General features: G+C 47.2%; 1 protein-coding gene across 1 annotated transcript; it reads left to right on the plus strand.

Moving 5' to 3' along the window:
* Positions 1-7,480: 7,480 nt before the first annotated feature.
* LOC311146110 (thrombospondin-1-like) lies at positions 7,481-17,714 on the plus strand. Its single transcript, XM_084182579.1, has 22 exons — positions 7,481-8,408; positions 8,557-8,637; positions 8,796-9,355; positions 9,624-9,699; positions 9,920-10,012; positions 10,124-10,233; positions 10,555-10,680; positions 11,299-11,395; positions 11,690-11,863; positions 11,969-12,145; positions 12,241-12,414; positions 12,517-12,797; positions 12,919-13,137; positions 13,240-13,347; positions 13,518-13,677; positions 13,791-13,909; positions 14,401-14,635; positions 14,807-15,034; positions 15,154-15,425; positions 15,535-15,632; positions 15,747-15,886; positions 16,008-17,714. Exons 2-22 carry the CDS (start codon positions 8,574-8,576, stop codon positions 16,013-16,015), a joined length of 3,519 nt encoding a protein of 1,172 aa, XP_084038705.1. The 5' UTR covers positions 7,481-8,408; positions 8,557-8,573; the 3' UTR covers positions 16,016-17,714.
* Positions 17,715-22,621: the final 4,907 nt, after the last annotated feature.

Consider the following 22,621-nt stretch of genomic DNA (forward strand, 5'->3'; position numbering starts at 1 on the left):
TTGTTAGCCTTTAGAGATGAAGCATGGATTACCATCAGTGATTTACCACGGTCAGCAGTTCAAATTCATTTCAGGACTTTGGCATGTTCCAGAGAACAAACAGCAGAACAAAAGAAACCTTTGGCCAAGTCTGGCAACAAAATTCCATCATGTTCACTGGCTTGGTTCTCATGTTCACTGGCTTGGTTCTCATGTTTAGATGGTTTTGTTCTCACACTTCCATGGAAGAATCTGGCTGTTTGATGGAAAAGTGTCTAGAGACTGTTTAAGGGGTATTATCAAGGAAATACTGTATGTTTTGCCTATAACCTTCATATCATCTCCCCAACTAGAGCACTGCCACGTGTTCCACTGCAATTATTTATTGTGCTCAAGGAACTGGCCAGCAATGGTTCAACTTTTATCGTCTGACATTTGTAAAGTGCCGTTCAAGGCTGCTTGATCCTCCAGAACATGATCCGCTTGTGCTTTCACAAATATAAGCACTGGCACGAGTCTCAAAGTTTATTATAGTTCAAGGGTAAGGCAAAAGGTAAGTCAAGGCAGGCAAAGGGTCGTAATCCAAATCAGAGTCAGGCAGGTAAAGGACGGCGGGCAGGATCAGGGTCAGGAGACAAAGGGCTGTGAGACATAGGTTTAATCCTAGACACATGAAAAGTGGGATGTATACGGAGTGTGCGGGGAAACAGAAGACGAACAGCAGAGGGGCTAAGGATCTTAGAGATGGGGAAAGGTCCGATAAAACGGGGGGAAAGTTTGCGGGTTCCACCTGGATGGGCAGATCCCGAGTGGACAGCCATACCCTCTGCCCAAGACTGTAGCGGGGATCAGGGGTCCTTTGGCGGTCCGCCTGTCGTCGATACCTGGAGGTGGTCTTGAAAAGAGCGGCCCGGGCTCTCTTCCAGGTAAGGCGACAGCGACGGACGAACATCTGGACAGAAGGTATGCTGACCTCTTCCTCTTGCTCCGGGAAGAGCGGGGCTGACATCCCAGGGAACACTCAAAAGGCGAGAGACCCGTAGCAGAACAGGGAAGGGTGTGGCGGGCATATTCCAACCACACAAGTTACTGGCTCCAGGTTGTGGGATTGGTGGAGACGAGGCAGCGAAGAGTTGTCTCCAGGTCCTGATTGGCTAGGCTCCGACTGGCCGTTAGACTGGGGATGAAAACCAGAGGACAGGCTGGCCGACGACCCAATGAGGGTGCAGAACGCCTTCCAGAACCGGGACGAGAACTGAGGACCGCGATCGGAGACCCTGTCGACCAGCAGTCCATGGATCCGGAAGACGTGCTGCACCATGAGTTGGGCCGTCTCCTTAGCTGATGGCAACTTAGGAAGGGGAATAAAATTGGCGGCTTTGGAAAACCTGTCCACCACCGTAAGGATGGTGGTGTTGCCATCAGACGGGGGGAGGCCCGTGACAAAACCCAAGGATATATGGGACCAGGGGCGGTGAGGGACAGGGAGTGGTTGAAGGAGGCCATCCGGATCTTGCCGCAGAGTCTTGTTCTACGCACACACAGTACAGGCAGCAACCAACGCAGAGACGTCAGGAACCATGGTGGGCCACCAAAAACGTTGTCGGACAAAAGCCAAGGTCCGTCGGGAGCCAGGATGACAGGTGAGTATTGAGGAATGTGCCCATTCCAGAACAGGAGCACGGACAGAGTCCAGGACAAACATCCGGTTAGCCGGACCAGACTCTTGATTCCCCAGATGATAGCAGCCACTAGACAGGAAGTAGGGAGGATGGTCTAGGGGTCCGATGGTGTGGTAGCGGAGCTGTACAGACGTGAGAGTGTGTCAGGCTTCACATTCTTGGACCCCGGGCAGTAGGAGATAGTGAAATGGAAACTAGTGAATAACAGGGCCCATCTTGCCTGCCTGGAGTTGAGGAGCATGGCGGTGCAGAGATATTTCAGGTTCTTATGGTCCATCCACACCAAGAATGGCTGTTCCGCCCCTTCTAACCAGTGCGTCCACTCCTCCAACGCCATCTTGACAGCGAGTAATTCTCGATTTCCCACGTCATAGTTCCTCTCAGTGGGGTTAAGGCGATGGGAAAGGAAGGCGCAGGGATGCAGCTTCTGGTCCTGGGCAGAACGCTGGGACAGAACAGCTCCCACTCCGATGTCCGAGGTGTTGACCTCCACCACGAACTGACAGGACGGGTCCAGATGGATTAAAGATGGGGGCTGTAGTGAATCGCTGCTTGAGGTCTGAGAACGCCCGGTCAGCTGCTGTAGACCATATGAACGGAACCTTGGGAGAGATGAGTGCAGAGAGGGGGGAAGCAAGGGTGCTGTAACCCCGGACGAAACTAAGGTAGAAATTGGCAAACCCCAGGAAACGTTGCAGCTGCACTCTGGATGTGGGTTGAGGCCAATCCACCACCGCTCTCACCTTGTCAGGGTCTATCTGAATATTCCCTGCAGCGATGACGTATCCTAGGAAGGAGATGGTGGAGCGATTGAACTCACATTTCTCCGCCTTCACAAAAAACGGGTTCTCCCGGAGACGCTGGAGGACCTGTCGGACATGGAGGATGTGCTCTTGAGCTGATCGGGAATAGATGAGGATGTCGTCAAGGTAAACAAACACAAATTGGTTCAATATGTCTCGGAGCACATCATTGACCAGGGCCTGGAACATTGCGGGAGCGTTGGTCAGTCCAAACGGCATCACCAGGTACTCGTAGTGCCCTCTAGCCATGTTAAAGTCAGTCTTCCACTCATCTCCTTCCCGTATCCGAACCAGATGTTAGGCGTTCCGAAGGGCCAACTTGGAGAAGATGATCGCCCCCTGGAGAGGCTTGAAAGCTGAGGAGATGAGTGGTAGCAGGTAACGTTTTTTAACCGTAATGTCATTGAAACCCCGGTAGTCGATACACAGACGCAGGGCCTTGTCCTTCTTCTCCACAAAGAAGAACCCTGCGTCGGCGGGGGAGGAAGATGGACGCATAATCCCTGCAGCGAGAGAGTCCTCAATATACCCTTCCATCGCTTTGGTCTCCGGACCCGACAGGAATAAAGTCACCCCCGAGGCAGTGAGGTGCCCGGGAGAAGGTCGATAGCACAGCCGTAGTGCCGATGCGGTGGAAGAGATGTGGCTCGGCAGGGTATAAAACCTCCCGTAAATCCTGGTACTCTGTGGGAACGGCGTAGAGATCCAAAGTTTTCCCCAAGCCAGCAGGGAGACATCCCGGGGAAGGCTGCGCCGACTTCAGACAATGACCGTGGCAAAATGGGCTCCAACCCATGATGGACCCCGTAGCCCAGTCGATAAGGGGATTGTGCCTCTGGAGCCATGAAAACCCCAAAACCATGGGTACATGAGGAGAATCCAGGAGCAGAAACTGCATGGATTCACTGTGGTTACCTGATACTCGCAGGTGGATAGGAACCGTACTGTGGTTGACTCTGCCAATAGAGCACCCATCCAGCACTTTGAGTTGAGTGGAGATGCCCAGCTCTGACAGCAGGGTAGTGTCCATAAAGCTCTCGTCGGCCCCAGAGTCAATGAGCACCCGGATGGATTTAGACTGGTCTCCCCATAACAGGGTAGCAAAGAGGGGGTTACGAGAAGTAAAGGATTGGAAACTCCCCGTATGACTCACCAGTGTATTCAAACCTACTGATGAGCTTGTTCCTTTTAATGGGCAGGTAGATAAGAAATGTCCCGTAGCTGCACATTACAGAAAGCTCTTGGTGTTTAGTCTGCGTAAGCGCTCAGCAGGAGACAATCTAGCCCTTCCCAGTTGCATGGGCTCCGGAGGAGGCGAGTCGGCAGCCCTAGGTGATTCCCAAGAGAACTCGGAAATGTAGACTTCGGGGATTTCCGGGATTCCTTGAGGCGAGGTGGGAATCGAGGAACAGATTCCCTCTCCCACGTTCCAGCAGCCGCCCATCGATCCGGATGGTCAAGGCTATGAGGGAGTCGAGGTCCATGGGCAGCTCCCGGGCTGCGAGCTCATCTTTAATCACCTCTGATAATCCGTGAAGGAACATGTCGAACAATGCTTCCGGGTTCCAGGCACTCTCAGCCACCAACGTGCGAAAATCCACTGCGTAGTCTGCCACACTACGGGAGTCTTGATGTAGCTGGAGCATTTTACGAGCAGCCTCTCTCCCGGACAACAGAGAATCTAACATCTTATGTATCTCCGCCACAAACTCCTCCAGACTGAGGCAAACGGCGGACTGTTGCTCCCACACCGCCGTAGCCCAGGCGAGTGCCCTCCCGGACATCAGCGTTATGAGGTAGCACTGGGAGAGAAAGGCCCGGCATGTTCCAGAATCTTCAGCGTAGTGCTCCGTAGGAGGTAAGCGAGGTTCTCGGGTCACCGGGGTATGCTGGGAAGAAGTGCTACTGGTGGTGGAGTTGCTGAGAGTCTGGGGAATTACTGGTGTGGCTTGCTGCCTAGTAGGGAATCCGCAGAATTGCTCCAGCAATGTATCGAACTCATGGTCATGGCGTTCCGCCAGGGTATGGAGTCCCTCCATAAGGAATTGCAGTAACTCCTCGTGTCTTCCAATGGTGGCTCCTTGCTGGGAGACAGTGTTGTGGAGCTGGTCTGAGTCTGCTGGGTCAGTCAGGGCCAGTTTGTACTATCTCGGCTCAGGCTAAGACCCAGATGCAGACACAGGAGACAGATAGTACGAGTCTCAGAGTTTATTATAGTTCAAGGGGCAGGCAAAAGGTAAGTCAAGGCAGGCAAAGGGTCGTAATCCAAATCAGAGTCAGGGAGGTACAGGATGGCAGGCAATCGGTAGGTCAAGACAGGCAAAGGGTCGTAATCCAAATCAGAGTCAGGGAGGTACAGGATGGCAGGCAATCGGTAGGTCAAGACAGGCAAAGGGTCGTAATCCAAATCAGAGTCAGGGAGGTACAGGATGGCAGGCAATCGGTAGGTCAGGACAGGCAAAGGGTCGTAATCCAAATCAGAGTCAGGCAGGTACAGGATGGCGGGCAGGATCAGGACAGGCAGAAAGGTCAGAACTGGGAATAATAAGAAAAACAAACTAGAGCACAGGAAACACAGGAACACGCTGGTAGGACTTGACAGGACACGACGAACTGGAAACAGACAAACAGAAAACACAGGTATAAAAACACAGGGGATAATGAGGGGAGATGGGAGACACCTGGTGGGGGGTGGGGACAAGCACAAAGACAGGTGAAACAGATCAGGGTGTGACAGAAGCATTCAGTCCTGAGCCAAAACACAGTTGCAAATACACCCACTCCTTCACGGCTCACTCCTTTCCGTAAGGACTTCTCATGGTTGCTGCAGTAAAAAGCATGGCTGCAGGGCATGGAATCGTCCAGGCTGGTGGTGGTGAGTGCTAATGTGCACTAACTGACTCATCATGAGTGGTTGTAGATTCCAGGCCTTAGGGCACATGGATGAGGTTCCTCATCTGAAAGTATGCTTACGCTATCCTGCTGGATCACGCACAGTCCAATAAAACACATAAACTGCCATTGATCTGTCACAGGGATGGGTGCCCTGGAGCTGCAGGAAATTCTCATCACTCATCTGTATGGTGTCAGCATATGGATGGTTAAGAGTGAAACACAAATCCATGTGATCCACTAACATGTACTGTCTTGTTCAGAATCTCTGATACATCTGCTAGACATCGATTTTCAAACTGATGTATCATAATGACAGATAATAGTGAACCATTCCCCCCACAACTCATCAAAATGATTTTGCTCACACAATTGCATTTCTGAGAGTCAAATAAAGTTAAAACCATACAGCAATTGTCTTCCGAACCATGTCAGTCAGAAAACATTATGTACCTGTATCTACTGTGGCCACAGCAGACCCCAGTCATGGCATCTTACTGAATCAATCGTACTCTATTGACCTCCACTTCAGAGATGCACTTGTTGATTTTGGATTCTGCATTTCCTTCAGGCAATTCACGAAGCAGTCTTGTCCAGCTCCTCTGACCCAGATGTTTCAAGGTAATAATCAATCAGCCTGCAGTCTGGTCAGTACCTAGAGACACTGTCATCATTGCTAAGCCAGCAAAGTTTTCAACGCAACAAGATATTTGTAGACAGAGCATAGATCTTTAATGTTTAAGTACTCAACATATGTCTATTGCTATATCTAGCTACAGAGTTACTGGTAAGACATTACGGTCCAGGATGGGAAGGTATTCACAGCAATAGACAGGATTAATGAGTGATGTCATTGGTCATTGTTTCCTTTATTTAGATACTTAGGAATAAGACAGATGGTTGTAGGGTGAGACACTGAGTAGAAATTCTTAAGACTAAACACACAAACTCTCTACCTTCTACCCTGAAAATCATACGTCTCTACTACGTGTGTGTGTGTGTGTGTGTGTGTGTGTGTGTGTGTGTGTGTGTGTGTGTGTGTGTGTGTGTGTGTGCATGAGAGAGAGTAAACACTGCTATCTATGGTCTGTTTCCGCTGCAGTCTGAACTTGGCTCGCTGGGTGGTTAGATGGGTATTCATCAGGAACTGACATGTCCCCCCCCCCCCCCCCCCCCCCCAGACACACAAACGCTAACCCCGCCTCCCATGCTGAGGTCACAACCATACCCCATCTGACACGCCTGGTCACACCTGCATGTGTTCTCTGCATGCTCCCAACTTGTCTCTGAAATATGACACTCTATTCCAATCCATCCACTACACCCTCAAGGACATTTTCCATCAGAGCATATATTTATTTGACCCTTGAGCACTATTGCATTATCATTTCCTGATTCCCCAAACTGCTGGAACACTGATGTGAATAGCCTACTACAGGTCAATAGCTGTCGTAAATATTCCCAGTCATACGTCTTTCACATTCCAATGGTGTGTATATGCTGCTGGCGGTGGTTCAGGTGTCCAGATGTTGCCTGCACACAATCAGCCTCAGGGGTCCATCTATCTCATGTATTTATAGGACCCCCTCTATTTTAGGGTGTAAGTCATGATGCGTAGGCGGTGAGGTGAGTCTTCTGCTGTTTGTCCAGAGTATTTCCATCACTGTCACTGTCTCTTCCTCATTGCTGCTCCTCATCCACATCTGGAGGGAAAGTACTTTTCCAAGAATTAGCTAACATTGATTTGGGGTAAAATGCTTAATCTGAAAAAGTTAAATGTGGAACAAGTCTCAATCAGGAAGGGGTGGAACAAGTCTCAATCAGGAAGGGGTGGAACAAGTTTCAATCAGGAAGGGGTGGAACAAGTCTCAATCAGGAAGGGGGAAGCTGTCATTACATAGTAGGGGGCTCCCGAAAGGGGCTTTAGAGAGTTTAGGAATGACTCATAGGCTACGCATGGCTCTACCTTTCACCTGATTGGTGATGTCATGTTTAGCAAAGAACCCAAGGGAGTGAAGAAATGATCAGATACATATGAAGATTTTTATTTCACTTTTGTTATAATTTCTAATACAAAATGTATACATGATTAATAAACATGAACGGTTTCAGTATCAGCTGAAGTGTAATAACGGAATAACATCCTAAATAACCAAATAAATTCCTAAATATAGCCTACGTTTCCTGAAGTTATACTTATAATTTCTTCACTCTTCTCTAGCCTATTCATGAACAGCAGTCTTCATTTGATAGTGGAAAGTCTGACCAACTCAAAGATGTAAACTCACACAACGGCTCCCAGTGGATGAACTGTGAATGGCAAGAGGAATAGATCAGCATTAGGCCTATGCATCCTCTCAAAAAGCTGAAATATTCACATTAATTTATATATACATTTGCCATTAGCCTACATCATATTAAAGTAAGCTTTTTCCATGTATATATGACTACCTCAATAACATATTCGCTAACAACTTCATCCTCATGTTTTTATGTTAAGGTGATCTACATGGTTTATTCTGTAAATCATGACTATTTTGTGTCCATTTTATATGAAATTATATTAAAAAGTGACAATGAAAATAAAGAGGGAAGCATATTTGCAAATAACGTACTTTTTACAGGAAACGACTGGTTGGCCCATGTCCTCTATAAAATATTTATCCGGTGATGGAAATTCGGCTCTGGAATGCTTTTTTTCCCCTATGAGTAGCCTACGTCTCGGATTTTACTCTCAGCGTCATGAGGTAAGAAGATAAGTTCATCCCTTTTTCCTTCTGCGATCTGATTGGAGGAGATGTTCTCTCAGGAATGTCATGAAACTATTGAAATAGCACTTATGTCCACAGTGTTAGTAGAATAGTCTGAGCATCAGAATAAAGACAGAACGAACTTGAAAGAGAGTTTTCAGCGAACATAAGATTTCTAAGATTATTCAACAAAGGGAATAAACTCGGAGAATTTAAGAAGAAATAACGGGAGTCGAAACTGTGAAAATCAAGGACTTTCCTCAATTTATCCATCTGTGATTTATTTATTTTATTTTATTCAGGTTGGTAAATTCTAATAATGATGTTTTCTTCAAATAACATGTAGCCTATTATAATATATTTATTACGTTTTTATAATGGGACTGTAATTTTGAGACGTGCAAATGACAATACCTATTTAACTGTTTTTCTACCTTCTGGTTGAAACAGATTTCTGAGGTTTCAAGATGAAACTGACAGGAGTATTTCTCCTTTTGGTGCTTTGGAATTGTGAGGGCAGCAGGTTGGCAGGTGAGTTTTTCGGAAACTTGGGGAAACATTATTAAATATTTGACAATCAGCTTTTTAAAATCATCAATGGAATTCTTCTGTTAAAAGTTCCTGCAATGTTTTTTATCTGTGAACTTGAAGTTGCCAAGAGAGACTCACTACAGTTTCTCCCTTCACAGAGAGTGGAGATGATAACAGTGTATACGACCTATTCGAGCTTGTGAAAGTGAACAAGAGGCACCAAGGAGTTACCTTGGTAAAAGGCGCAGATCCATACAGCCCAGCCTATAAGGTCCTGAACGCAGACCTGATCCCCCCGGTTCCCGAGATCTCCTTCAGGGACCTCATTGATTCAGTACAAGCTGAGAGGGGATTCCTTCTGCTTGTCAACTTCAAGCAGTTCAAGAAAACCAGGGGCAGTCTTTTGACTGTGGAGAAGAATGACGGATCAGGACCGATATTCGAAATAATTTCTAATGGCAAGGCGCAAACTCTGGATGTGGTATACTCTACCGGGAACAAGCAACAGGTAGTGTCCATAGAAGATGCAGATCTAGCGACCGGACATTGGAAGAATATCACGCTGTTCATTCAGGAGGATCGTGCCCAGCTGTTCGTGGGGTGTGAAGAGATCAATATATCAGAAATGGAAGTGCCCATCCAAAAGGTCCTGACGCATGAGGTTGCTGACATCGCCCGTCTGAGAATCGGAAAAGGAGCTGTGAAAGACAGATTTATGGTAAATATGACTTGATTCATGTGTTCATAAATACATAGCAAATAATGTTGTAATTATGTTTACAAATAAATGTTACACTTCTGAAGTTTATAGCCTAGTCTGAGTAGCCCCAACCTCGTGGGTCGCGCACAGCGCAGCGTTTGGCGTCCACAGAGATGTAATAATATTTTACATAAAAATGAAAATAGTATGATCCCTAAGGAAATGTATTGGAAAGATGCAAACGTGTGAATATGGAATAGCTCTAAATGGATGTGTATGTGTGCAGGGAGTGCTTCAGAACGTGCGCTTCGTTTTTGGAACCACTTTGGAGGCAATCATGCGCAATAAGGGATGCCAAAGCTGTAAGTGTGAATTACAAAATTATAAATGTTATTTTTGCATTTAAATGTTTGAATTACTGTATAAGTTGATGTTATTCATTGCTTGTTAGTTGTAAAAATCTAAATGCATTTCATTACCAAATAAAATGACTAGTACTGTAATTCTATATGGCCATTAAAGTCTCTTCAGGTGGATGTTATTATGCTGTTCATGGAAATTACTGTGTCTGTCCTCCTCCAGCTGCAACGTTGACTGATGTCATGACCCTGGACAACCCAGTCAATGGGACTAGCCCAGCAATAAGGACTGATTACACCGGCCACAAAACCAAAGGTGAGACCAGACTTCACTCTGCAGAGACAAGATCAGTTGCTCCTACTGGTCTGTAACAACTGTTAATGTAAAGGAGGGAGGTGACTAACTGATTGCTTTTCTCCTCTTTAGATATTCAGCAGGTCTGCGGTTATTCCTGTGAGGATATTGCCAGCATGTTCAATGAGCTCAAGGGACTCGGTGTGGTTGTTAAGCAGCTGTCAAACGAGCTTAACAGAGTGGTAAGCACAGAAAGCAGCTGGGTCTGTGCACTGTCATCCTCCCTCCCTCTCTAATCTATCTGTTCCCAGTTAAAACCTTTCCACTGCACAGCCACTTGCCCCTGGAATGGCACACCCTGCCAGATCATAATGACTGCCATATGAATACACAAATATGTTTGGCTGTCATTGAATTTGTATTTTCTTTAATTAAATCAAGCTATGTGTTAATCACAATGTTGGTTGGTATTTTATTTCTACTGGAACCTTGGCTATGTAAAAGTTCCCATCCTATTGTCTAAACACATGTCCCTCTCTCTCCCTCCCCTCCTCTGTTTGCAGAATAAGGAGAGCAATCTGCTCATGAACCAGATGAACATTCATAGTAGGGTCTGTCTTCACAACGGTATCGTTCACAAGGACACAGACGAGTGGACCATGGACGGCTGCACAGAGTGTACCTGCCAGGTAGGTGTCATCACACTTGGTGGAATACAGTTATTCAGTAACCCAGCCAGTAGTAAACTGTATGAAAACCAGGCAGTAGCTCCTAAACCCCGTAATGAGGTGTTAATAGGCTCTTGTGTTTAGGCTCTTGTGACCATGCAGTGTCTGTCTGCTAGCCATCACCTCACCTCTAATGAGATGTTCGAGAGAATAGCAGTAGGGGGGTTCTGCCCTGTCAAACCCCTCTCTCTCTCACTTTCTCTCTCACTAAGGGTGTTATTGTAGTTATCTATTTGGCTAGGTATCAAGAATGTGTCTTTAATTAGGACATCTGTAGAGACCCTCTGTTCTGCCTTTCCCACTGTCACCGTCCTTCCCTCCAGACGCCCAGCACATTGCTTGTCCCGACTCCAGAGCAGGTGCACAGAACTAGGATGGTAGCACATCGGGGATCCCCCTACCGCAGACAAAGATCATCCCAATGTCCCCAAACATAGAAATTAGTCCTGGCAAAGCAGCAGCCACCTTTGTGCAATGCAAAGTTAATGATCCAGATTATTTTCCCGGCCGTCCTTGCTGTAGCCGGACAGCCTGCTCTGGAGACAAACTATTTACTAATCCCAGCAATCCTCTCTACAGAACTCTGCAACTGTGTGTCGCAAAATCTCTTGCCCCCTGATGCCCTGTGCCAATGCCACCGTGCCCGATGGAGAGTGCTGCCCACGTTGTGGAACCCGTAAGTACTCTTCTACTCTTGAAACCAAGCCTGTAGCAATATTGTAGTACTTTTTTGTAAGGTGGATTTGAAGTTTTCTGACAACCTGCCTATCAGGTGTATTTTAATTTGCCAAAAGTCTTCCATTTAACATTTGTCAGTCCTTCACATTCCCTGAGTACACCTTAGATTGCCAGGTCTCAAATCTCCTGGGCTAAATTGATTTAAATAGAACCTGTTCTTTGAAAATCCTTTGCCCCCTCCTGGCTGAGCACTGCAATGTTAATAGCTCTCCCATTGTCTCTCCCCCCCTAGCGAGTGACTATGCTGAGGATGGCTGGTCCCCCTGGTCTGAATGGACTCATTGTTCTGTGTCATGTGGACGGGGCATCCAGCAGCGAGGTCGCTCATGCGACCGCATCAACAGCAACTGCGAGGGCACCTCTGTGCAGACCCGCGACTGCTACCCTCAGGAATGTGACAAGCGCTGTGAGTAAACCTACCATTTCTACTCAACAGTCTCTCTCAGTACCATCCATCTCATGTGTACTGTAATAGCACATGAACTAATAATTATGTGTCTGTCCTTTACAGTCAAACAGGATGGTGGCTGGAGCCACTGGTCTCCCTGGTCCTCCTGCTCTGTGACCTGTGGTGAAGGAGTCATCACCCGCATCCGCCTTTGTAACTCCCCAACTCCCCAGATGGGAGGCAGAGACTGCCAAGGACAGGGCAGAGAGACCGAGGTCTGTCAGAAATCCCCTTGTCCAAGTAAGTAGAAGAGCAGCATCTAAACACTTGTACCTATCTATCCATCTGTCTGGAGATACAGGTGTAACTCATCTATCTCTCTCTCTGTACTTTAGTTGACGGAGTCTGGGGACCCTGGTCTTTATGGGACACCTGCTCTGTCACCTGTGGAGGTGGACTCCAGACTCGCCAGCGTCTTTGTAACAACCCCACCCCCATATACGGAGGGAAGGAATGTCAGGGTGACGCCAAAACATCCCAACTGTGTGGCAAAGAGGACTGCCCTATTGGTACGAATTTTATTAATAGATTATGGCATTTGTTATTTTTACCTAAAGTGTACAAATCCATTATTGTTCACTATTTTAAAATCAATATGCTTCTGTCTACAGATGGCTGTCTGTCCAACCCCTGCTTTGCTGGCACTAAGTGTACCAGCTTTCACGATGGTTCCTGGAAGTGTGACGCATGCCCAGTGGGCTACACCGGAGATGGCATCAACTGCAAGGACATCGACGAGTGCAAGGAGGTACCTGACGCGTGCTTCACACTCAACGGAGTCCACCGCTGTGAGAACACTGAGCCTGGTTACAACTGCCTTGCCTGCCCCCCTCGCTACTCAGGACAACAGCCCTTCGGGAGAGGAGTGGAGCAGGCCACAGCCAAGAAACAGGTAAGACAAACTCTGACTACTGCAACAAAATACACAAATGTGAGGATTTCTGTTTATTCTGATACTAGGAGGTCAGAAGCACATCTTAACCCTACAGTACGTATCTCTCCCTTCCCCCTAGGTGTGCACACCCCGTAACCCATGCCAAGACGGCAGCCATGATTGCAACAAGAATGCCAACTGTATCTACCTGGGTCAGTTCAGCGACACCATGTTCCGTTGTGAGTGCAAACCTGGTTACGCTGGCAATGGCCACATCTGTGGAGATGACACTGACCTGGATGGATGGCCCAACAAAGACCTACTGTGTGTGGAGAACGCCACCTACCACTGCAAGAAGGTAGGAGGGATCCCACCCCCAGCACTGCACAAAGTCTATTCCTAGCATCTCCACTGTGTTATTGTGGTAATGGCTCTCTAACCAACCCTTTTGTTGTTGTAGGACAACTGTCCAAACCTTCCCAACTCTGGACAGGAGGACCACGACAAAGATGGGCTTGGTGACGCTTGTGATCACGATGATGACAACGATGGGATCCCTGATGATAGGGTGAGAGATCAAAACATCCTCTCTCCCAGGACTTGGTTATCCACAAAGAAACCAAACACAGCAATCAGTAGGCCTTTCTCCTCTGGGCTAGAGAAAGTGTAGGAGTCAGGGAGAAAGCCAGTAGCATATGAACAATGTAGTAATGGTGTTCATTTTTTGTAAATTATTAGGACAACTGCCCAATGGTCTACAACCCCGCTCAGTATGATGTGGACAGAGATGACGTTGGTGATCGATGTGATAACTGTGTGCATGAGAGCAACCCTGACCAAGTCGACACAGACAACAACGGAGAGGGGGATGCCTGTGCTATTGACATCGACGGTGATGGTAAGAGATCATCACTCCTCCAACATCAGACAATGAAGTCTCTCAGTGCTGTCAGTCATTATCAGGCCTTAAAAGGTGTCATAGACTGATATAAGTGTGTATTCACTTCGCAGGCATTCTAAATGAGAGGGACAACTGCCCTTATGTCTACAATGTGGACCAGAGAGACACTGACGGGGATGGAGTGGGAGACCATTGCGACAACTGCCCTCTTGAGCACAACCCAGACCAGGTAACTGCAGCTTTCATCTTCTACTACATAAGAACCCAATCTTATCAAATGTCTTGGAGGGTAGTAGAACTATAATTTTAAAAAACGCCTCTTAGGACAGTAGCCATAGATTGCACCTGTGCTCAGCTTTAATGAAAGACAGGAATGTGAAAATGTGAAAGCTGGGAGAAGAATGAGTGCAATTCTCCCCCTCTCCTTATTCAATCCCCCCTTCTGAATAGATATGAACGTGTGTGTGTAGTCTTGGCAAGGTGCAAGGAAACAGGATTCTTGTTTGAAGGGAAATTGCTAGCATACCTGAAGACAAGGGGGTACATTTAAGGATGAGGGATAGAATAGCACCTCTCATATTGAGGGAGATGCCTGTTAAGTTGAGAGTGGTGAAATACATTCATTATGTCTGAGTGCATTGATGTAGAGCCACATTTATCTTATACAAGTGTGAAAGAATGTGTTTTTGTGAAGACTAAATTAATTGTGTTGTCCTCCAGATTGACTCTGACTCAGACCGTGTGGGAGACAAGTGCGACAACAACCAGGACATTGATGAGGACGGTCATCAAAACAACTTGGACAACTGTCCCTATATCCCCAACGCCAACCAGGCCGACCACGACAAAGACGGCAAGGGTGACGCCTGTGACCACGATGATGACAATGATGGTATCCCTGACGACAAGGACAACTGTAGGCTGGCCTTTAACCCTGACCAGCTGGATTCTGATGGTGAGTCACTCTCTCCAGTAGCTCTATCAAACATTGGCGCCATTCAACTGACCTATAGAACGATTCATCTTGAAAGACAAAGTACTCTCTACAGAAATGCAGAGTCACAGAGATTACTATAGCGTCAGCTTGTTGTCTCAATGCAGTGTTTTCTCTGTCTCCTCCTCTTAGGTGATGGTCGTGGAGATATTTGCAAAGACGACTTTGACCAAGACAACATACTTGATATCTACGATGTGTGCCCTGAGAACTTTGCCATCAGCGAGACGGACTTCCGCAGGTTCCAGATGGTACCACTGGACCCCAAGGGCACCTCCCAGATCGACCCCAACTGGGTGGTCCGCCACCAGGGCAAAGAGCTAGTGCAGACTGTCAATTGTGACCCTGGCATCGCTGTTGGTATGTACTGTAACATATATATAACACCTTAGGAACTAAGGAGAACAACTACAAAACTACCATTCGTAGATCATGGGTCCATTGAGAAAAGTCCTAACCAACTTCTTTGTTGTCTATAGGGTTCGATGAGTTCAACGCAGTGGACTTCAGTGGAACGTTCTTTATCAACACAGACAGGGACGATGACTATGCTGGATTTGTATTTGGCTACCAGTCCAGCTCTAGGTTCTACGTGGTGATGTGGAAGCAGATCACACAGACCTACTGGTCCCACACTCCGACCAGAGCTCAGGGTTACTCCGGAGTGTCCATCAAAGTGGTCAACTCCACCACAGGACCTGGGGAGCATCTGAGGAACGCCCTCTGGCACACCGGTGACACTGCTGGACAGGTACGGTCAGCTTCAGTCCACATTATGAGCCTAAAGCACATAAGAGCATTGAGAGAAAACCACTGGGTAGGAAACATTTCTCATGTCTTTTTGTTATTCCTCCTCTTAGTTGCGTACTCTGTGGCACGACCCCAAGAACATCGGCTGGAAAGACTACACCGCGTACAGATGGCACCTGATCCACAGGCCCAAGTCTGGACTCATCAGGTGAGCTCATATTAGCTTTAGCTCTGAACTCTTTAGCTCTTCTGCCTTTTCTGAAGCCACACAAACTCCTGCTTTCATGTGCTAATGATTTCATGTCATCTTCCTTCCTTTCAGAGTTGTGATGTATGAAGGCAAGAGAATCATGGCTGATTCCGGAAATATCTACGACAAGACTTATGCTGGTGGAAGACTTGGCATGTATGTCTTCTCTCAGGAGATGACATACTTCTCAGACCTCAAGTACGAATGCAGAGGTAAGATGCTTTCAGGAATGTTTTGGCAAACAAAATGTTTTATTTGCTCACGCCTTTTGAGTCCAGATTTGTACAGGATTTTAACTGATTTTTTGATTTTTTTCTTCTCTTTTTCCTCCAGATTCTTAATCGAACCAAAGAGAGGCTCTTAGAATAATGTATTTACCTGCTCAAATATAAATGTAACGTATGACCTGGGACCATATCAATATTACTCTTTACTTTGCAACAAGCACATTGGTGGAATGGAGCGTGTGTGGCATTGAGGCCAGTCTGGACATAGGCCAACTGCCTGTCCTATGATGACTAGACCCCTGCACTAACAGCAGGTTGAGCATAGCTTTGCTCAGTGAAGAAATCAGATTTCTCTGCACTTCTGAATTAGTTGGTATCCCTCTCTGGATGGAGATCCAAAGGGAAGAGTATTTTCTTTATTTCCGAGCATTACTTCAGATCTGCTGTGGACTCAAAAGGACTTGATTTGTTTCCAAATGATGAAAGCAGTAGGAGATTTACTCCAGATGGACCAGAGATGCCCCTTGAAGGAACTATTGAGGGACCGTGGACAGTATGGATTGGCTGTTACTATCAAAGAAAGTGAATGTTTATTTGTGTGTATGTTACCCATGAAGAGCTTTGTGATAAAGACACCTAAGCCAATTGTAGTCAAGGCATTAGCCATTTCAAATTTGGTAACTAAGTGGCTTCTAGTAGACCCATGCAGTTCAGCTCAGTATGAAGTATGTCTTCAGGGTTTGACCAGGCTTGCCAAGTGGATTCTCAGGAAAAAACACTAGATGATATATGGAAGGAGCACAGAAGCAGGACTAGCACCCAAAGCCAATATAGACTACTAGCGAACAACAACACAACTGCTATTTCGCCAGGATTCCAGGATGTATATTATTTTTCATCTTAGCTCAGACATTAGTGGAGAGGGACAAAAACCATATGGGCCAGTCTAACCTGCCTTGAGAGGACTGTTGTTACCAAGGTTGTACATAATTTATTATTTATTTTGTTTGCTACCAGTTGAGAGTATTGACACATGATCCTAGAGTTAGGATATCTCTCATCTTTATTCATCTCTCTGTCTTATTGTCATAGAAACCCATTCTAAATAACTGGAATCTTGAAACAGGGATACATCCCTCTAAAAAGTCCTCTCATAGCAGGGTGTAGTAGTATCTCTCACGCCAACCCTCCAAAATAGACAAATTAGGTGTCATTTAAATCCCATTGTTCTTCTGCACAGTCTGACTTGTGTGCTTGAGAATGTGTGTACATTTCTGATGGGAAAAACAAAGGAAAACCTTCATGTACAAATATTACCTCATTTTCTTTTTTATTGAAACCAACAAAACATGAGAGTACCTTTTTAGCAACAGAGTATACATTGGTTGGCTTCTTTTTTTGTGTCACTGTAGTACAAACGAGACGTTTTTGTAGCAGAAAATTCCCCTAATGTTTTAATTTATCAAAAAAAACATTTTCTGAAATATGTTGTGCTTTATGTATGTCCTGTGCATTTGAAATAGATACATGATTGTTATGTTTCTCTGTTCTATGTTAAGAGGTTATTTAATGTGTAGATATATGCTATTTAAATAATTTATCAAGAAACGTGACCCGTGTTTCTGATTGTATAAACTTGTTTGCACACTGACATGAGGATGTCTTTGGATATTGTTTTGTTTTGTATTTTTTACTTTATTATTAGTGACGCTTGTCTATAAACATTTTTACCATAGTTTTACCTCCCAAATGCTGTTTATACTACCAGTTATTTTGTCACGTCAACCGAACAATAAATACATCAGGAAAAAGATATTCTGATTGTTTGAACGTCCTTTGCTTGCTTATGGATGTATTCTCTGCTTTGATATGTACATGTACAGGACTATGAAGGTCCTTTTCTGTCATCTCTGATGGAATCTATCACTTGAGTCTGGGGAGTCCTCTTAGAAAGGGAGTATTCTTGAGAAGTCAACAGCATGGACATTTAGGATGAACTAAAGCCCACATTCAATAGGACTTTCACACTACAATCTCCCCTTGAAAACACGATCCCACACCTAAGGAAACAAGGAATTTAGCAACAAAGCCTTCAAAATTATTTGTTTATGTAAAAAACTCAAGTTGTCTGCCACCTTCAGAATACTATTACAAAAATTTAGAGCTATTGCACAATATAACCCACATAGCAATGTGTCTTGGAATTGCCCAGTGAATAAAACCTCAAATAGCTTACAGAGTCACACCTATCTGAGGCATTCCAGATACTTACAGCCTTTGCTCTTTGGCTTTTGTAGAGGTGCTAAGAGACACTGAGCTTGTACACTGAGTGTACAAAACATTAGGAACACCTTCCCTTTTGCCCACAGAACAGCCTCAATTCATCGGGGCATGGACTGTGTTGAAAGCGTTCCATAGGGATGTTGGCCCATGTTGACTTCCCACAGTTGTGTCAAGTTGGCAGGATGTCCTTTGGGTGGTGGACCAGTCTTGATACACACGGGAAACTGTTGAGCATGAAAAACCCAGCAGCGTTGTAGTTGTTGACACAAACTGGTGTGCCTGGCACCTACAACCATACCCCGTTCAAAGGCACTTACATATTTTGTCTTGCCCATTCACCCTTTGAATGGCACACATACACAATCCATGTCTCAATTGTCTCAAGGCATAAAAATATTTTTTTTTAACCTATCTCCTCCCCTTCATCTACCCTGATTGAAGTGGATTTAACAGGTGACATCAATAAGGGATCATAGCTTTCACCTGTTCCTAATGTTTTGTCCACTCAGCGTATATTGTGTACAACTATAATTAAAGAGCGTTGATTCAGTCATTTTACAGGGCACATTTCTGACAGTCAAAGGCAACACTGCAAATGCATGCCAAATCCAAGTCCAGACAGCCCCTGCTTGCTACTACTCTCTTTATCTCAGAGTTTACCTCATTGTTATGGAATGAAAGTTAGCAGAACATACCTAGAGGACGTCATTGGCTCCTCAAATCACTCTGATTAAACCATACTATTCTGTAAATACCTGCAATAATGATTTGAAAGATTGTGACATCTGTTTCCCTTCAGATACATAGACTGACTAAGTGAATTGATGTTAAACTGCTGTAGTGAAATAAAAATGTCACAAGGCTGAGTGTATGTGATGGAGGAATCAAACGCAGGAACACGAAGACTAGTCAACAGTCAAATATGTATTGCAAAATAGTAAATCCCAAAACAGGGAAAATAATGTCCAGCCTCAACAGGGGCAAGGAACAAAATAACGCACAAACAAACCCGTGCGTAAAAGAGGGAAAATATGCGCACACAGTGCGGAAACGAAAACCACACGCACAAGCACAAAATCCCAAAACGAGAAATGAACAAAACAGCAGACAGGAAATAATCACTCACAACACCTGACCCCAAACACAGAAACTAAATAGGCACGTAATCAAACACTAACAAGGGTCAGGTGTACAAACAGACAAAACCAAACAAACACGAAACATCGAACGGTGGCAGCTAGTACTCCGGAGACGACGACCGCCGAAACCTGCCCGAACAAGGAGGAGGAGCAGCCTCGGCCGAAACCGTGACAGTACCCCCCCCCTGACGCGCGGCTCCAGCCGTGCGCCGACTCCGGCCTCGGGGACGACCAGGACGACGCGGAGCAGGGCGCGTAGGATGACTCCGATGGAACTCGGTCAATAGGGACGGGTCTAAGATGTCCCTCCGTGGCACCCAGCACCGCTCCTCCGGGCCGTACCCCTCCCACTCCACGAGATATTGAAGACCCCCCATCCGGCGTCTGGAATCAAGGATGGACCTCACCGTGTACGCCGGGGCCCCCTCGATGTCCAACGGGGGCGGAGGAGTCTCCTCTATCTCAAACTCCTGGAGTGGACCAGCTACCACCGGCCTGAGGAGAGACACATGGAACGAGGGGTTAATACTCTTGTAATCAATAGGTAATTCTAACCTGTAACACACCTCGTTCAATCTCCTCAGGACTTTAAATGGCCCCACAAACCGCCGACCCAGCTTCCGGCAGGGCAGGCGGAGGGGCAGGTTTCTGGTCGAGAGCCAGACTCGATCTCCCGGTGTGTACACAGGCCCCTCACTGCGGTGGATATCGGCGCTCGTTTTCTGCCGACGGATGGCCCGCTGCAGGTGTACGTGGGCAGCGTTCCATGTCTCCTCCGAGCGCCGTATCCACTCATCCACCGCAGGGGCCTCGATCTGGCTCTCGTGCCAAGGTGCCAGAACCGGCTGGTACCCTAATACGCACTGAAAAGGGGTTAGTTGTGTGGAGGAGTGGCGGAGAGAGTTCTGTGCCATCTCGGCCCACGGCACGTATCTCGCCCACTCCTCCGGCCGGCCCTGACAATATGACCTCAGAAACCTACCCACATCCTGGTTTACACGTTCCACCTGCCCATTACTCTCCGGATGGTAACCAGAGGTAAGGCTTACCGAAACCCCCAACCGTTCCATGAACGCTCTCCACACTCTGGAGGTAAACTGGGGGCCTCGATCAGACACTATATCCTCGGGTACCCCGTAATGCCGGAAGACATGGGTAAACAGAGCCTCAGCGGTCTGTAGGGCAGTGGGTAAACCCGGCAGGGGAAGGAGACGACAGGCCTTAGAGAACCGATCCACAACGACCAGGATGGTAGTATTCCCCTGGGAGGGGGGAAGGTCGGTAACAAAGTCTACCGAGATGTGGGACCAGGGTCGTTGTGGAACGGGCAGGGGCTGTAGCTTACCCCTGGGCAAATGTCTGGGCGCCTTACACTGGGCACACACCGAACAGGAGGAGACATAAATCCTCACATCCCTGGCTAACGTGGGCCACCAGTACTTAGTGCTAAGGCAGTGCACCGTCCGGCCGATACCCGGATGTCCAGAGGAGGGGGACGTATGAGCCCAATAAATGAGTCGGTCACGTACCTCGAGCGGGACGTACGTCCGACCCACGGGACACTGTGGAGGACTTGGGTCGGTGCGTAACGCCCGCTCGATCTCGGAATCCACCTCCCACACCACCGGGGCAACCAAACAAGACTCCGGTAGTATGGGAGTGGGCTCAACGGACCTCTCCTCCGTGTCATACCGCCGAGACAGGGCATCTGCCTTCCCGTTCTGGGACCCAGGGATGTATGTGATTTTAAATACAAACCGGGCTAGAAACATAGTCCAGCGAGCCTGGCGAGGATTCAGTCTCCTAGCTGCCCGGATGTACTCCAGGTTACGGTGGTCAGTTAGAATGAGGAAAGGGTGTTGAGCCCCCTCAAGCCAATGCCGCCACACCTTTAGGGCCTGTACCACGGCTAACAGCTCCCTGTCTCCTACGTCATAATTCCGCTCCGCCGGACTGAGCTTTTTAGAGTAAAAAGCACAGGGACGGAGTTTAGGGGGTGTGCCAGACCGTTGGGAGAGAACGGCCCCTATACCGGCCTCTGACGCATCTACCTCTACCTGGAAAGGTAAGGAGGGATCCGGATGCGCCAACACCGGCGCCGAGGTAAACAGGTCCTTCAGTCTCCCAAAAGCCCTGTCCGCCTCAGCTGACCACCGCAAGCGCACCGGACCCCCCTTCAACAAAGACGTTATGGGAGCTGCCACCTGTCCAAAACCCCGGATAAACCTCCTGTAATAATTCGCAAAGCCCAAGAACTGTTGCACCTCCTTCACAGTAGTTGGAGTCTGCCAATTACGCACAGCTGACACCCGGTCTACCTCCATCTTCACCCCAGACGCAGACAACTGATAACCCAGAAAGGAGACCGACCTCTGAAAGAACAAACATTTCTCTGACTTGACATACAGGTCATGCTCCAACAGCCTCCTCAATACTCGGCGTACCAGGGCTACATGCTCAGCTCGGGTGGGGCTGTACACCAGAATGTCGTCTATGTACACGACCACTCCCTGTCCCTGCATGTCCCGGAAAATCTCATCTACAAAGGATTGGAAGACTGAAGGAGCATTCATTAACCCATATGGCATGACGAGATACTCGTAATGTCCGGAGGTCGTGCTAAACGCTGTCTTCCATTCATCTCCCTCTTTAATACGCACTAAGTTGTATGCGCTCCTGAGATCCAATTTTGTGAAAAACTGCGCCCCGTGCAATGACTCCGTCATCGTCGCAATCAGAGGAAGTGGATAGCTGTACTTCACTGTAATCTGATTGAGACCGCGGTAATCAATACACGGGCGCAAACCTCCATCCTTTTTCTTCACAAAAAAGAAACTCGAGGAAGCGGGTGAAATGGAGGGCCGTATGTATCCCTGTTTCAGAGACTCAGCGATGTACGTCTCCATAGCCCGCCTCTCCTCTTGAGACAAGGGATACACGTGGCTCCGAGGGAGAGCTGCACCTGACTGGAGATTTATCGCACAATCCCCCAGTCTATGAGGTGGCAACTGCGCCGCCCTGGTCTTACTAAACACCTGTTTCAAATCCTCATACTCTGGGGGAATATGCAGTGCTGGCATAAGATTCGGACTCTCCACCGAGGTCGCCCCTACGGAAACACCCAGACACCTACCCTCACACTGGACAGACCACCCTTTTAGAGCTTTCTCTCGCCACGACATAGTAGGATCATGGGTCATTAACCAGGGAAGCCCCAGCACCACTGGATACGCAGGGGAGTCAATAACATAGAGCTGTATAGTTTCCATATGACTCTCCTGCGCTATCATCCTAAGAG

The sequence above is a fragment of the Coregonus lavaretus genome (assembly GCF_964263955.1).
Source record: "Coregonus lavaretus genome assembly, chromosome: 18".
NCBI lineage: Eukaryota > Metazoa > Chordata > Actinopteri > Salmoniformes > Salmonidae > Coregonus > Coregonus lavaretus.